Below are 17,669 nucleotides of genomic sequence, written 5' to 3' on the forward strand. Positions count from 1 at the left end.
AAATAATGAATATTAAAATGTCATAGAAAGTTTAAGGCACTTATACAGTATTAATTTTTATCAACATCATTTCCTTTCTTTTCTGAAGAAGTCTTCATTTAAAGGCCATCAATGCCACATTAACAGACTGCTACACAATCTTCTCCTTCCTGCTTGAAATTAAAAAAATACCTGACACTATCCATCTGCTTATATTATTAATGTTTTCCCAAGAAACTCAGCTCCCTAGTTTTTTCTCCACTTGCCAACTCAACTTTATTTTGCAGCTATAAAAACTGAAGTACCAAAGAGTTAAGTGATAAACCCCCAGTTAGCCAGCCAGTCAGTGGTGGGGAAAGAGACACACTAAAGGCAAAAATTGTGATCTTCAGTGGGAGCTCTGTTAACCAACATCCACAGGAAGAGGAGGAGGAGCAGCGACCACCCAGCTAAACACCTTCAATTTCCAGTAGCTGCCAGCAGACTCACAGTGAGATATGGCTTTGGAGGAAGGACCCAGTCACCTCTCTAAAGTACATAGGAATCAAGAGACAGCAGACCTCTCAGCCTTGAATTCCTAAAAGCACATCTTCATCAGAACACCCACAGTGATAGCACAGAGAGTTCATTAGCAAACAGATGATTTAGAATTCAGTACTGATTTTCCCAAGGAAACTGTGTCATAACTGGGGATGAGGTTCCCAGACTAGTTCACAAAAGCTGTTACTATCATGAGCTCTGAGTCTTGGAAAGAGGAGGCCTTAGTATCTGTGTCCCAGGGAAATGGCAAGAGCTATTCCTTCCGCATCCCTGGGCAGAAAGCCAGCTCAGAGCAGAATTTTGAAATGAGACAATCATCTGTGGTGTGCTCTCTCTGGCTCTTAGGCCCTTTTCCCATCAGTGCCCCAGGCTACTCCCTGCATGGCAGGATTTCATATTTGCCCACCTCTCTCCACCATGTCCCTGTCCAGGCCCACGTGCACGATCATGTGAGATGTTAGGAAAGATATCGTCCTTCTTTTATTATCCCGAAAGCAGTGCTGTCTACCTTCCTGCAGGTGCTGGCACTTTTCAACCACAGGCCTTTGTCAGACAAGGTATTTTTTTTTTTTTTGAGGCGGAGTTTTGCTCTTGTTACCCAGGCTGGAGTGCAATGGCGCCATCACGGCTCACCGCAACCTCAGCCTCCTGGGTTCAGGCAATTCTCCTGCCTCAGCCTCCTGAGTAGCTGGGATTACAGGCACGCACCACCGTGCCCAGCTAATTTTTTGTATTTTTAGTAGAGATGGGGTTTCACCATGTTGACCAGGATGGTCTCGATCTCTTGACCTAGTGATCCACCCGCCTTGGCCTCCCAAAGTGCTGGGATTACAGGTGTGAGCCACCACGCCCGGCTGTTAGACAAGGTATTTTTTTTTTAAACAAGGAGACCTCCTAAAGTGGCCCAACTCTGCCTGGGGTAATTCCCATTATGTTTCTCTCTATTTTTTTCTTTACAGCTGTTTCCCTTCTTCTTTTAAACTGGGGTTACTAGCCTATGATTCATGAATTCCTTGAAATTTTTTTTTAAAAAGTGTATTTTTATTTTTTATTTTTTCTGGTCAAAGTTAAATAGCTTCCATCCAATTCTCAGAACAGTTGATAAGCCTTACAATGTCAAGTATTGGCCCAAACCCATAAATTCTTCAAAATGTGCAAATTTGTCATACTTGTTTGGCACCAGAGATTCAAGCATAGAGGCTAAGGTTGATCAGGATATATTTTTAGGTTCTTGAGGGTAGGTGAATGTAAACTGGAAAATCCCTGTGAAATGTATACTTACTGCAAAATAACTTCCTTGATTTTTTTCACCGATTTCATGTTTAGGTGATATTGTTAGCTGCTGCTTATGGGTGCTTCCCCAAATCTACACAAGAGCTTCATTAGCATCAATTCAGAAGAAAAGAAAACTTTTTAAATCATTTTAAAGGGAAAATGATTCACAACTAACCTAAGTGGCAGCATCATCAGCCCTGTCTATTTCCCCTTAGAGACCAATCCTTTTCATAGGAAGGCAGAGGAGTGAAGTTCTCAGAGGATGGATGCAGGGTCAGACACGTGTGGAATAAAGGCTTGCCCCTCACTGTGGGAACTGGGCAGATAGCTTGGCTGCCCAGAGCATCAATTTCCTCATGTCCGAAATGGGAAAGGTCATAGCTGCCTTGTGGACATTTCATGCAGACTCACATACCAGGTGCTAGCCCCTGTACCAAGAGTTTTGCCTTTGGTCTCAGAACAAATGTCCATCATTGTTACCATCTTTAGAGAAGAACAGCTTCAGTCCCAATGGAATTCATACGAGGCCGCTTTTCGTTTCACCTGTTTGCTTCGGTTCCCTTGAGTCGATACACACATACTTGTGTGCTTCCATCCTTTCTTTTAGTTGTTCGTTGCGACTCTATCCCGCCTGTTTTGCACTTTTTACTTTGTTATTATCAAAACAATTTAAGGAAGTATTATAAGTGAAATTTAGGAAAGAGAGACTTCTCCCTCATTTTAAAGACACGTGGCTTCTGCATGGCTCTGTTGCCTCATGGTCTGAGATTGTGGTCATTGTCATAGATGCTCTGTTTGGGCTGTTTTTCTGTAACTAACCGAGCCTTTCATATAATATGTCACATTTCGCACGGCTGATGCTCCCGAAAAACCATGAGGTGTTACACTAAAGTATGGGAGTAATGTTTCCTTTTGCCTCATTATAAATTAAAATAGTTCCAGTTTCATACTTTAATGTTACTATGTGCCCCCAAAATAAGCTGATACTATAGTACACTTTTAATCTGCTTTTATTGTTGGCAAAAGGCTTTGTTTGCAGAGGGCTGTTCCATACAATAACTTATTCAGTGCAACAAACCTGAAAAGAGATTGTATCAGTCTGGAACTTTTTCATTTTCAAGAGACAGCAAGGCCAACTCAAAGAGGCTTAGCCAAAAAAGGGAAGGTTTTTGTCTCATGCCCCTGAGAAGTCCAGACTTCAGGTACAGCTTGATCAGAGACACAAGAGCATCATTAAGGCTTCATTTCTCACCAACTTTGGCTCCAGATTCCACTGTGTTGACTTCACTCTCAGCTTATGTGTGGTGGTTGGTCCCGACAGCCCCAGGTTCATATCCTTCCAGGGGGAGGAGACCAGCCTTCTTGCCAGGACAGCTATGGCCGATCCATCTCTTTGAGGCTTGTGAATTCAATAGTTTGGCCTCAGCCATAGGCCCAGTTCTGTAGTCATGTATGGAAACAAGATCTCTTGAAATGCATGGACATTGGATGGGGGTTGAAGATGTGACCTTCCAGAACAAAATTCTGAGTATTGCTTCCACAAACTAAATGAGTATCCACCGTAGAGGGATTATTATCGTCTCTCTTTTTATAGATGAAGAAACTGATGCTCAGAGAGTATGTCAGTGGTCCAAATTTCACAGTCAGGTAGTTACCAAGAGGGAACTGGAACCCAAGTCCTCTTCTCTCTATAAGTCCATGTAGAACCATGATGGCAAACGGTACTGTGGCCATTAGGCAAAGCAAAGAGAGTACTGCACAGGGAGCAGGCTCCAAACTCAGTTCTGCCCCTGACTGCATATATGGCCTACACTTAGTCTTTGTGGGTCTCATTCTTCTCATCCATCACATAGTGACATTACCTGCCCTGATGAATACTCTTTGGGGCCCAGATGAGATGTTGGGAAAAGGACTTTGAGAATCATATGAGTTCTTCATGAATACAAGGCATCCTTGCCTTCTCTCCAGCCCTGTATGGTTTGTGAAGGCATCAGGTTCGAAAATGTGCTCAATACTTTCCAGTTTCCAAAATTGCTTCATACACCTCCATTGCATTTAAATTTCCCAAACAATCCTGAAAGATACATGAGAAACCAACCATCAAGGGGTTGAGAAGCTGGCTCTGGGTCAAGCCAACAATGAACATGAGACCTTAGCCTCCACTCCCTTTCACCTCTGTGCTGGGACTCATATACCAGGAGCCTCAGCCTGATTCGATCAACTTTAGGTGTATCATTCTCAGCAGATGGGATTAGGAGGAATTGAGAAGCAGTAACATTTTGAATATGTCCTAAGGCTATGTATTCTAATATTACTGTGAATTGTCTACTTTTAAAATCTGCTGGTTGGGTTATTAATTATTTTCATTTGGGATTGAATATCACAGAATCAGAAGAAATTCATGTACATAACCATGAGAAAACAGATCCAACTCTCAGAAGATGAAGACTGAGAATACGTGAAGTCCCACCTTGAGAACAATTTTAGTAACACTGAATAGCTTTTTTTCATCCCTTTATTGCCGTTGTATGTTTTACAGTCCTAAAAGCAAGAGTTTGGCAGCATAGCTTCTGCGTATGCTTCCAACATGGCCATGAAGGGTACTAGGAGGACCATATGGGGTGGGCCACGTGTTTAGGATGAGCCGGGATTGGCTGGTGTACCCCAAGGACTCTTGGAGTGACCAGTAGCCTAATGCCATGGCCCCAAAGATCTGTCTCCATAAACTCCAACCTCAACTAATATTAATGTCTCAAAGCCTTCAACCAGGTGCTGGAGAGCTGGCTGCAAGTCATTCCCAATAGAGGCCATGTTTGTCAGATGGACTGTAGTGGTGTTGCCATCCCATGCTGTGTGTCCATGTCACACCAGATTCTAGCCAGCAGCATCCAACCCTGGGGTGTGGTATTAATATCTACTTCACCAAGCTGTATTGAGGGTGACAATGGTGATGCCCCGTTTCTCTGTTTCCCCTTACTGTAAAATTCTTCCAAAGTGGTGCTGTCTAGACCTGTGCTGGCCAGTACTTGGAGCCACTGGCTACATTTGACTATGGAATATTTAAAATACGGCAAGTCAGAAATAATGTACTCTAAGTATAAAGTGCACACCAGACTTCGCAGGCTTAGTACATAAACATGAATATTTTTTATATTGATCAAGTATTGTAATGATAATATTTTATATTATGTTAAATATATATTATTGAAACGTAACTTCACCTTTAAAAGTGTCGTTTTACTTTTTTAATGGGTCTGTAGGATTTCAAGTTGCTTGTACAGTTCACATTCTGTTTCTCCTGGAGAGTGCTGGTCTTCAGTATGCCTCCGTACTGGAGAAGTGCAAATGCAGCCACTTGCACTTCTCCCTTGACCCTATCTCAGGTAGGCTTGGATCCCAGCACTTCACCAAAAACAGCTTCTGTCAAAGTCGCCTTCCTTCCAGTGATCAGTTTTCACTCATAACTAGTCAGCAGTGTTCCATACAGTTGTCACTTTCTTTCTTTTTTTTTTTTTTAGATGGAGTTTTGCTCTTGTTGCCCAGGCTGGAGTGCAATGGCACGATCTCGGCTCACTGTAACCTCCGCCTCCCAGGTTCAAGCCATTCTCTTGCCTCAGCCTCTTGAGTAGCTGGGATTACAGGCATGAGCCACCACACCCAGCTATTTTTTTTTTTTTTTTTTTTTTTTTAGTAAAGACAGGGTTTCTCCATGTTGGTCAGGTGGGTCTAGAACTCTCGACCTCAGGCGATCTACCCACCTTGGCCACCTAAAGTGCTGGGATTACAGGCGTGAGTTACCACACCGGGCCCACAGATGTCACTTTCATTGGCAGTTTGTTCTTCACTTCCATGTCATTCTCGTTTGCCTCCAGGAGCATTATGCTGTCTTGATTTTTCTCCTCCTCACTGGTGCTTCCCTTATAGCCTCTTTTCCTGAATCTTCTTCATCTTCTCAACTTCTTTAACTCATTCAAAGTCATTTTCTAGTAGAACTCATCCTGACTGACCCTGCGGACCTCCCAGCTTTGTGTCTGCACCTCAGACCTCCTCCCTCTGCTGGAAACCTGTATCTTACCTGCCTGCTCAGCACCTCCATTTAGATATCTAGGAGGACTCTTACACCGTCTTAATCCATTAGTGTTGCTGTAACACAAAACCTGAGACTGGTAACTCATAAAGAACAGAAATTTACTACTTATTGTTCTCAAAGCTGGGAAGTCTAAGATCAAGTCATCAGCAGGTTGGGGACTGGTGAGGGCCTAGTCTCTGCCTCCCAGATGATGTCTTATTGCTGTATGCTCTGGAAAGGAGGAGCAGTGTCCCCACAAGGTGGAAGGGCTCTCTCCTTCAAGCCCTTTTATAAAGATACCTAATCCCATTCATGAGGGTGGAGCCCTCAGGCCTAATTAACTCTTCGAGGCCCCGCCCCTTAACACCATCACACTGACAGCACCTGAATTTTGGAGGGAACACAGTCATACCATAGCAACACCTAAAGAACTGATTTCTTGGTCCTCTTCCCCTAAGCCTGACCCTAAATTTGCTGTTTTCTGCATTGGTAAAGGCCAACTTCCTTCATCCAGTTGTTTAAACCAAAGAGTGTGGAGTCACCAGTGACATTTGTTTCTCCCACTCCCTGTATTGAGTCCAGCAGCACATTCTGTTGGGTCTCCCATCAAATTATATTTCCAGTCTAACCACTGCTCCCCACCTCTCACCTTCTCCAAGACCCATCATCTCTGAATGAATCAATCATTGCCTAGGCCTCATCACTAGTCTTCCTCCATCTAACCTTGCCCCTCTACAGTGCCCAAGGTATTCCTTTTAAAATGTCAAGTCCCCTTTCTTCTAGGAACCTTCCATGGGCATATCATCTTCCTCACAATAAACTATGGCATCCTTACAAAAGTCACACAAGATCTGCCTTTTCACCACCAGTACACACACACCCCTCCTTCCTGCTTCCTGACCTCTTCCCCTGGTTTACTCTCCAGTTTCTGCACCTTCAGGCATACCCTGCCCTCAGAGCCCTGGTGTTCACTCTTCCCCCTGCCTGAAATGCTCTTCCCTATCTGCTCCTGTAGCCTGTAGCTTGTCCTTCACTCAGGTCTCAGTGTAAAGCCGTTCTTATTAGCTACCACAGCCTATCCTGACCACCAGATCTAAAATAGCACCCCAAGGCCCTTTAGATCTTTATTTCTCCTCATAACGTCATTACCACCAGACATATGTTTGTTTGTTGTCTTCCCCATTGAGATAGGGACTCCATGAAAGTGAGGTCTTTTCCCTCAAGGGCCTCAAGCAATGTCTGGTACAGAGTTCAGTATTGCCTGATTGGATTATTCTGCAGGATTCTGCTCAGTTATCAATTCTGTGTGCCTTTGGGGCAGAGGGTATCAGGATCACTGAGGGGCTTGCCTAAAATGTGCATGCCCTGACGCCACTTCCTAGAGATCCAAATTCTGGGATGGAATCTAAAACATTTTTTAACATACCCCCCACATGATTTTGGTGCATGGGATAAACAGACCACACTTTGCAAAAGGCTGTCTCATTGTACCAGTTTGTGTTTATCTGTTGCTTTGCTTGCTGAGTGTTGTTTTATGTATATCAGCAGTTTTGAATCACCTGGGAACCTAAATATAGATGTCCTCGCCCCACCCCAGATCTTGTGAATCAGAACTTCCAGGGATGGGTCTTGGGAATCTCTATTTTCAAAAGGATCCCTCTGTGCCTCTGATGCAGTCTTTCCACTGGCCTGTGGGAGCCCCTCCTGTACTTTACAGACTTTGTGAGGAGGTTGAAAGCTCAAGAGCAGGTGTTTTCTCTGCTGTTTTAGGCCAACTCCTCTCCCTATCTCCCATTAATCCAACAGTGTTCTGTTCAAATCCGGTTTTTAGTAAGTCAGTGTGGGGTGAACTCCTTGGTTTATCCACAGTTTCAGGGTGCCTTTGGGACTTAAACATTGCACAGTATTTCTTTGTTTTCCTTTCTGTTCTTTTTCTTTCTTTTTATTCTTTTCTTTCCTTTCTCTCCTTTCTGAAAGCCTTACTCTGTAACCTAGGCTGGAATGCAGTGGCACAATCATAGCTAACTACAGCCTTGACCTCCTGGGCTCAAGTGATGCATCTCAGTCAGCTGAGTAGCTGGGACTATAAGTGCACACCACCATGCCTGGCTAATTTTTTGTAGAGATTAGGGCTCACTGGGTTGCCTAGGTTGGTCTCAATCTCCTAAACTCAAGCTATCCTCCCACCTTAGCCTCCCAAAGTGCTGGGATTATAAGCAGGAACCACTGCGCCTCGCTCAGTATGTTGTGCAACTCAAATCAACCTGTTTTCTGATTAAAGACAAGGGTATCTTAGTCAACGAGCTTATCCTGGTGGGGACTCTATTTGCAGTCCTTTCTATCCTGGAATTTAAAATGTGTTTCCCAGGTCAGCCCATACAGGATTAGGGTAATATCACCCATCGTCATCCTCATTCATCTGTTTGGCCTTCCCCTCAATACTGTACTGGGACATGTGCTTTGACTGTCTTCAACCTTGGGGTACATTCACTGGTCTCCAGACTACCCCCAAAGATGGCAAAAAGTCCTGACCCCTTGCCCTGTGGCCTGCCTAGACTGCTTAGGTTGCTGAGGGAGGGTATCTCCCTAGAGACCAGGGCCTTGCCCTGCTTCTGTTTGGTTTTGCCCTAGAACTATGTACTGACACTCCTTATAGAGAAAAACTTGTGAATCGAAAATCTTCGAAGTATAACCAAAAAGTAAAACCAAATAGGAGGTAGGGTGAGGGTGAGGCAGATGGCTGGGAAAGGAGTATGCCAAGGAATGATACTTGTAGAATTTTATTCCTTGGCCTAAGAAAGAGCTAGCTTCCAGGTGTTAAGGAATCATTTATGAAGACCCTAAGAGATCCTGTTGGTTAATCTATTTTTTAAATACCTGAGCCCCCATGATCTCAGAATGAGTCCTCATTTTGGACTTTGGATAGCCAACTGTTTGGTGGCCTCTTTGAATACGTTGGATTTACCTCCATTCTTTGCAAAATATGATGGGTTCATTATTCATGGCAGAATCTGAAAAGTAGTAGGGTCCTCCTCGTAAGCCCAGAAAGTACTTGCAACCCTCCTGGCACACATTATATATCTGTACCTTGGCATTGTGCCTCTGGATAAGTCTCAGATTGCATTTTGATGCCAGATGTTAGAAGCCATTAGTAATCAGTATGACTCCCTTTAGGAAATCCTGTTCCCAGGTGAGAGCTGCTTCCTTAGGAATACTTGTTTGGGGGCTGCAGGGAGCGGCACTGGAGGCTCTGATTTAGTGACAAAGGGGAGTGAATTGACCCTAGAAATGTTAGAGTAAGAGATTTTTAATGAGACCTGACAGCTCAGGGGCTGAAGAGGGAGTCTAATCTTTTTTTTCCTGCCCACCCAGTCTTCATACAAATGTAAATATGCCTCCTTCAACAAATTGCCAAATGTGGTTTTAATTTGTAAGCAAGAGACCCCGCCTTGCCTTTCTTTTCTTCTTTTTTCTTTTCTTCTTCTTTTTTTTTTTAATCTAAGTCACAGATTTTACACTTTTTGAACAGGACATTTCCTCCTGTCACTCTGTCACCTCTTCTGTTGTCCCTTTTCTTCCAAGGACATTTTCCTCCATTGTTGTCAGAGGAATTTGGGATGAGAGCTGACTGCTCTGCTTCTTAACGGAGTTTTTGAAGTTCCCATAGGAAATGCATAGTGCTCTTTAAACTGAATTTTAAAATAAATAAAAGCAGTGATTGAATTTAATATGAGATTTGAAGAGAGTGTCACTGTCACAGAATCATACTTTATGTGGTATATGCAGGATTCATTGTTGTTATTTATGACCCTGTCTGCCTTCCATTGTGGATTTCTTCCAGCCTTGGGGAATTTACATCATTCCTAATAGCAAAAGGCTTTCTGGTTCCCACAGAGTTGTTCAAAGCCTGACTCATGCTCCTTATGTTAATTGTTCAGCTCTGAAAATAAAGCACTTACAGGGTGTGGTTGTAAGGGGAAAATCTACTGTACTTATAGGGCATGTTTAGAAGTGTTTCACACATAAATCTCAATTTCTTTCCATCTCTTTCTCTTATTTGACTTTTAAGCTGTCACTAATTTTCGCCAACTACTAAGTCTTAGAAAACAAACAAAAAAAAGAATATAATCCAATAAAACCTAGAATATTCTGTTCCCTAGCTTAGAACTGACTTGGATTATAACAAGATATGACTTTGAGTGACACTGTGCCAGGTCTGAGACAGATAGTCACAATTGAAGAGAGCCCATCCTCAGTGGTGCAGGGCAGTGATTAGGCAAAGCACATTTCCTCCGCCTGTAGGATAACCAGGCATGGTACTCATGGCTGCCACCTACCAGGTGCTCTGGGGCTGTCACTGCTAATTCCAATGTCTAAAGCAAGAACCTACTCACAGCTTACTAAAGCTGTTCTGAGTGGTAGCAACATTTTATTGAAATTTGATGGGGAAGAATACTTAGTGTCTTAAACGACAGGAGTTAACACCTTGTCTGGATTATCTACTTGATAACCAAAAGGAGAAGAGATTCCAAAAGTATGAAGTGGGTTAATGTTGGCAAGGCAAGTAGACTTCTACATTTTATAATTACTTCCTTATGATGCTTCCATGGGAACACAAAAGGATAGATAGGCAGATAATCTTTGAATTACATAAAACCAGAGTGGTGATTAGTATAAGGAAAAAAGTCCTGAGTGTTTTGATAGCCAAGAATCACAAACTCCAGTTTTCAGAATACCAATATGAAAAGATTTGACCGTTGCTATGGTCCCAGGTGTTACAAAACATTCTTTATTTTTGCAGACAGAGAAAATGTGGGGAATTCTTAGGATGATAATGGTGTAGACCACTGTGCCACCAGGTCTTGCTGTAAGAACAGCTCACAGGCACGCTGCTGCCCCGCACAGGGATTCTGAGGCTTTTGTCACAGCCTGAGCCTCACAGATATCGGATATTGGCCAAGAGTTCCCAGATGGTTTGGAATCAATATTCTCGGCATTACAGCTTTGTATGTTTATGGCGCATATTAATGTATGAAATGTGTGGATTGGGAGTCCAGAAGAAGTTACAATTAACCATCAAGTCCTAGGTAAAAAAGGTTAAAATAGCTTACCACTGAGCAGTTTCATTCAGCCTCTACAAAAATAAATGTGTTCATTGGGGCATTCAGAGTGTAACTGTTTTCTCTCATGTTCAGCTAATAGATTTCTGGTTGAACCTTTGTTATCTTTTCGAGTAGACAAAAAGAGTTCTCCATGGAGTGTCTGATTACTTTGCTGAGTGTGCAGAGAGTTCACTTCCTCCCAGTGCAAAGCTCCGGAGAAATGCTCTGAAAGAAATGTAGGTGCAATATGTTTCCTTTTTCTCAATTTTGACTGCCTCTATGTACGGATAGATAACATGAAGTCTAGAATTCAACAGAGTGCCTGGAACTGAAGCACAAACTCCCCTCCAACGCATACTTGCTCTCCCCTCCTTCCTGTCTCTCTTGCTTTCTGGACAATGGGGATAGAGTCCTTGCTTCACAGGTGTGTTGCAAGGAGTAATTAATGACACGTTCTTTGAAGATGAAAAGCACCTGTTGGTGGTGTGTTTCATGCCGCTTTCGGAGGGACTACAGACAGATCTAAAAAACACATTCCTTTCCTAAGATCCTTGTTCCGACTTCAGTATAATTACGGTAATCCTCATGCTCCTGCTGTCAACAGTAAGAGCATGAATATTATATATATATATTTGTTTTCACACTAAAGTTTAGCCAAAATAAATATTTCAGCTTTCAGTGTTTTGGTGGTTGAGGAAATTTCTTGCCATTCACAAACCTGTAAATATATGGTGAAGTTAAGGTGTTTAGTCTCTGATTCTCCCTCTGCCGCTTCTATCCTGCCCCTCTAAGTTAACTTTGTCATCAGAGTGAAGTTGACATTGTTTGTCATGGATGCTGTAGGAAGCAAGGGGCTTATTTACAGCTATATCAACACTTTCTTGTCTTCCATGATTGGACTTTATTGCCTTTCATGCTGGCTATCTGAAATTTCTTCCAGGACATTTCAAATTATATTAACTAAGTCCTCTCCCGTAAGTTTGATCAACAAACCTGACACCAGCTAAATGGTGATTGTATTTGGGTAACATCTTGAAATAGCCTGAGAGAAATTCCAGAAGATTATTCTTTACTCACAAATAGAAATTATGTGTACGTGCACATGTGTGTACACAGAGCCTGAGTCTGCTTCTGGAAAAAAAAAAATCAGTATATCAAACATAGGCAGTACTGACCCTTCACGTCGGAAATGAATACCTATTTGCCTGAGTTAAAATGTGAACACCATCATAAATCCATTTTTAACCCAATGATTGATAAGCAAGTGTATCCTAGTATAATGGAAAACGTGAAGGCGTTTGCTTGATTCAATCTGCATTTAAACATACACTTGTGGTGGTGGGTGTTTCTAGTTTTGCTGGGGAGGCGAGAAGGCAGGTAGAGAGTACATGCCTCCTTTTTCGGTTGAAGGAAATGTGGTAGAGGGAATTTGGAGAAAACAGTGCCGTGACAGCTTTACAAAGCATAACATCATTTTTGTTTGTTTCAGTGTGAAAAGAACTGAAACGAAAAGCAGTGTCATGAGCAAATCACAGCCCAGAAGAGATACTGTGGAAACATCTAGTGACTCAGTGATTGTAGAGATAGCAAGGAGGAGGAATAATGGTCAGGCTTCCTCCAGTCCCCCATCAGAATCCACAGGACAAGCAAAGGATTACATAAAGGCAGCTGAGAGCCACTGGGGGCTTCCTGTTCAAAAGCTGGAAAAAGTTAATCAGACCCAGCCAGAAGACACTAGCGGCCAGCAAAAACCTCATCCTGGGGAGCGGTTACAGACAGGGCTTCTAAGCGGGAGCCCTGTCTGTAGCTGTGAGTCAGCATCAGCAGGTCCAAAACAAAGTCCACGAGTGGCCCAAACCCAACAGAAACGAAGGAACTGCAGCCCTGCGGAAGACTTCGACCACCACAAGAGAGTTTCTCCTGGAAGCGATCGATTAGTCCCAAGAGAAATAATAGTGGAAAAAAGCAGAACTGTTAGGGGTTTGCCAGCTTTAGAGTTGTTAGATCCGGGTTACTTTTGAAACAAGATTTGGCAAAAAACCACGTCTAAGGAAGAGTTGCATGTTGTGGAAAGTCTCTCCTCAAGACATCTTATGAAAAATAACCCAGGGCAGGCACAGCAAACCAGCTCAGCCACAAACACTGCAAGATTATCTGCAATTCAGAACAGCCCAACCAAGAAAAGAAAGAAATATGAAAGGGGCCACTAACACCAAAGAGGATTGCAGCGCTGGAGTTGAGGACGTAGTGGGCCAAACCTGTGACAAGAGAGCTGTGTGTATAGATGCCGGAATTTTAAAGGAATTTATTAGAATGATTAATTTAAATAGGAAGTATGTTATCTGTGTTGTGTGGCTATGGTTTGTTGTCAAAGCATTTCAAATCAGGAGGCTATATGCTTGTTCTAACAGCAGTGCTACTTTCTCATTGTATTTTATGCCTGTCTTCAGAGAATTGGTATTATGACAAAGAGCCATCCACCTTGTCAGGAAGGAGAGTATGCAAGGACTGCATGAAGAAACTGATCATGAGCCCCTTCTTGGGACATCACTATGCAGTGGACCACACAGAGACAGTACCACCACGCTGCCATTCAGCTCCAGGGGTACAATCCATCCTCCCACTCCTCAGCCTGAGTAGTAGGGCAGTGGAGGAACAGTATGTGGTCCTGGGACCAGCTTCCTTGTCTGGAAATGTGCTAGAAATGTGGTTATTGGGCCCTGCCCCTGCTAAGTAACTACCTCTGGGTGATTCTGAAACAGGCTCGAGTTTGAGAACCACTGGACTAATGGAACACTCCCCGGTGCTTCCTCCAACCTGGCTGCCATGGTCTCCTGCTCGTCAGATGGAGGCAGATGTGGACATGCATCCCCTTGGACTCTCTCAAACTTGTAAAACACTTGGGTTGGGGGTATGGATTACTCTCTTCCCGGGTTCTTCAGTATGGCAGCCATAGTACCCAGAAAGCTGTTACTTACCCCTATAATTGTTGAAGTTGGTGGGTAGTTCTTCCCAGCATGAGGGGAAGACATTGGAGAGGCTTGTTGCTGCCTATAGCTCAAGCCTGTCCCAGTCCCTCCTCTTGTGCCCACCTGCAGGATTTTGGTTTGGGACAAACCAGAACCTAACGAGAACTCAGTGACTAGTTTCCAGTTTCCCAGTTGGAAAGCTTCACAGGCAGTTCATATTTCAAAATGGGAGCCTTCCCTTTACAGTCTGCCACTGTCTCTGGTGGGCTCGCTGAAATGTCACATAGTGAATTATAGCAATGACTTATTTTGGATGGACACCTGCTAAAAATTTCCTTAACTCAGTTTCATTCTGAAATAGGAAGGAAACAATATTCAAGGTCCATTTATTTAGTACATCTTTTTATTTTCTGTTCAACATAGGGTGGGCCTTTGAAATAGCACCTCTCCTAAGTAATAGGGAAAACCAAGTATATTCCCTAAAGTGTTGAAGTTAACAGAAAAATCACCCAGAAAAGCCCAACAAAATGAAAAGAATACAGAAACAGACATAGTGTAGGTTCATGCTTGAGCTGGATTAGTGGTTTCTTCCATCTCATTCTGTCCTTCCCCGTATCTCCAGTCCCTACTTATTAAGACTCAGTAAGACTCATGAAGCAGCAGCCATATTTCATGGCCCCATTTTGGGTCATGAAGTTCAGTCTTGGTCACCACGCCTGGCTGTGGAGGTAGATACTGTAACTTTGACACTCCAAACCCTGCCTGGAAACCTGTCCCTCTTCCATGATCCAGCCTCACCATCCCCACATGAAACAGCCCTGCCAACTGGTGTCCTGTCCTTGTCCCTGCTGGCTTTTATCCTGCTCCCAGTTGAACCCAATCAAGAGATTCTATAGGAGATGAGGGAGCCCAATAGAATGCTAACTTCAGTGGTGCTGACTCTGCTTATACAATAATAGGGTGGACTGCACAGAGTGGAATCCTCCGCAGTACTTGGTAGAATGAGCATTCCACAGCCCACCGTAGTCCCCTCTCTTAGGAACAACAGTATTCTAGGTGTGCTCTTTATTGAAGACAGCACCGCAGTGTGTCATTGAATCTTCTTAAACAGAAACAATTAGAACGATTTCTAAACAGGGAGGACACAAGTAATAACCCAGGGGATAGGCGAAGAAGCAGCTCTCTGGAAAAGAGTCTCGAATTGAAACGACATCCGTACTAGAACAATAATCCCTGCCTGCTCCAGAACTAGGGGGAGATATCTGAGCTGGAGCCACCAGAGAAAATTTCTGTTAAGAAGTTTTTTTGTTTCTCATCTTTTCTCCGAAGTGTCACTCTGGTATTGAGAAGTTTTTATTTCATTAGCTAACCTGGGCTTGGTGGTTAAGGCTAATACTTAGAATGATTCTCTGTCAAGAAAAGTCTTGGCTTTAGAGTTTGTTATATTTGGGGATGTGACAATTACTGTGATCTAAGAGGGAAAATAGCATCTTTGGTTAGATAGATGGGGTCTTCCTCACAGCCCTCACATCCCTTCATGTAAAAGGGATTTGAACAGGGTTTACAGAGGAAATGGCTCTCAGTTCCCACACTGTGGCATGTGTTTGAGGAATTTTGCCTTTAAGCATTTTTCTTGCACATGTCTGAAACGCCCCTGGATCTCTTGTTTTTTGAATGGTTGTGTGATTCTTTGGATATTTGGAAGTGCAAAGGGGTAAATGGATGCCAGGGTTTTGTTGTTGTTGTTGCTTATTAGGTAGGAAATGAAGGGTTCTCACTGTAGGGAATGGTATGTGTTTTGATATTCTTAATGATCTTAATAATTTGGCATCTGAAAGTGAAACACTGTCAGTATTCTAGTCAAAAAGGACAAGTTACTCAACCACTTACCTGGTACCCCAAATTATATTCAAGTCCCTGTGACTCCAATCTTGGAGAAGTCAATGATCCAATTCCATTGATATTGTAACTTCGATTTTCCTAACTTTCTCAGTGTCATGAATTCTAAGCCACTCCCATGTGCTTTCAGGTGACATCTTAATATATTGGTGTTGAGGTTATTTCAGTGTCCATAAACAAGAAAGGTCTGGGAACAATCTATGATTTTTCTTTTTCTTTTTTTTGATTTTTTTTGAGACAGAGTTTCGCTCTTGTTACCCAGGCTGAGTGCAATGGCGCGATCTCGGCTCACCGCAACCTCCGCCTCCTGGGTTCAGGCAATTCTCCTGCCTCAGCCTCCCGAGTAGCTGGGATTACAGGCACGGGCCACCATGCCCAGCTAATTTTTTGTATTTTTAGTAGAGACGGGGTTTCACCATGTTGACCGGGATGGTCTCGATCTCTCGACCTCGTGATCCACCCGTCTCGGCCTCCCAAAGTGCTGGGATTACACAATCTATGATTTTTCTTTCACATTTTCTTATCTTTGCCACTAAAGGTTAACTGTCATCCAGATATGCATATGACCTGTGAAATGCAAAGGAGCAAGCGTTTGGGGGTGGGGGAGTGGGGGAGTAAGGGCTGCAGTTCTTTTGTTCACTTATTTTAATACTATAGAAGTATAGAAGTGTATTTTATTTTATAAAAAGCAACAATCATAAACACCCTCTGTAGTTTGATTTATGGAGACTATAGCTTATCTCTGAAAGATCTCAAAATACAGCTTGGGGACCAAAATGGGATCACAGTGTAACTGTTTGCTTTTGGTGTCATGTTTGGATTTTAGCATGGATTGTTGTGCGTATCAGTGGCCTTTGATTTCAGAAAAGAGCTTGGCGAGGGCAGAACACATAAGGGAAGGAAACCTCTGCTCAAGAGAATGGTGTGGCCATTCCCAGTTTCCTTGAATTCCTTCTTGGCAGGCCCTGCTATAATATTTCCACAAAACTGTAATGGGTGGCCCTCCTTTGGAGGTGACGATGGCTTTCCTAAGAACCCAAAATTCTCTTTTCAGCATGCTGTGACTTGAATATGGAAATCATTTTAATTTCTTCTTTTATGAGGAAATTTTCATGCTTGGTTTGTTAAGACAAGAGAGTTCATTCCTTATTATTGAAACATTAATGAATTGAAACACGTTGAAGCAAGTAAAAAAGTCAAAATTAGACTGGTTTATCTTAAATAGTTAAAAGCCTTCCTTAGTACAAAATAAATTAAGTGTTGTAAAATGAAGTTAATTCAGGTAATTACCTAGAACAGAAGTCTAACCGTATATATCATTGGTATTGCAATTTAAGGGTATAATTAAATTCTCAGAAATCTGCAGGACTCCCTCTAATTTGGTTTCCATATTTATTTAACAAAACAGGGAACAAATATGTGTCAATGTGCAGTTTAACAGAGGGGACTTGAATGGATAAAATTGTCTTTAATTATCTAGAGCTACCCGGCATTGGGCTTGAATTTAATCATATTAAAATGTTTCCTTTGGCAGCATAATATTACCATACATCGTATTACCTTACAGTTCCTTATCAAAAATTTTAATTCTTTGCTTGAGCAAAAATCAAAAAACCATATGTTTAACTCTAAAGTATTTGATCGGGGAAAAGAAGGTGTGAATTGGACAGATCCCCCAAATACTTTTTTTCAATCAAGTTAAAGAGCCAAACATGGCAGTAAGTCACCAGGATAGCGCTTTTTTCCTTAGCTTCTCATTTGTTTTGTTTTAAACTCTTTAAATAATTCAATAGTTGTGCATGCCTAAGTAAAAATTGTTTTACTCTTTATTCGTAA

At 42.6% G+C, this 17,669-nt stretch overlaps 1 protein-coding gene across 4 annotated transcripts in view; it reads left to right on the forward strand.

The window, feature by feature from the left end:
* The window catches only part of SLX4IP (SLX4 interacting protein), a 203,928-nt gene extending 186,727 nt beyond the window's left edge, over nt 1-17,201 (forward strand). For all 4 annotated transcript variants that reach the window (XM_078371350.1, XM_054255215.2, XM_002806757.7 and 1 more), the window contains 2 exons: nt 11,101-11,201; nt 12,455-17,201. In XM_078371350.1, coding sequence (XP_078227476.1) covers nt 11,101-11,201; nt 12,455-12,986 — 633 coding nt within the window. In that variant the 3' untranslated portion in view covers nt 12,987-17,201. The remainder of the gene's footprint in view (nt 1-11,100; nt 11,202-12,454) is intronic.
* Nucleotides 17,202-17,669: the final 468 nt, after the last annotated feature.

The sequence above is a fragment of the Callithrix jacchus genome, chromosome 5 (assembly GCF_049354715.1).
Source record: "Callithrix jacchus isolate 240 chromosome 5, calJac240_pri, whole genome shotgun sequence".
Lineage (NCBI taxonomy): Eukaryota > Metazoa > Chordata > Mammalia > Primates > Cebidae > Callithrix > Callithrix jacchus.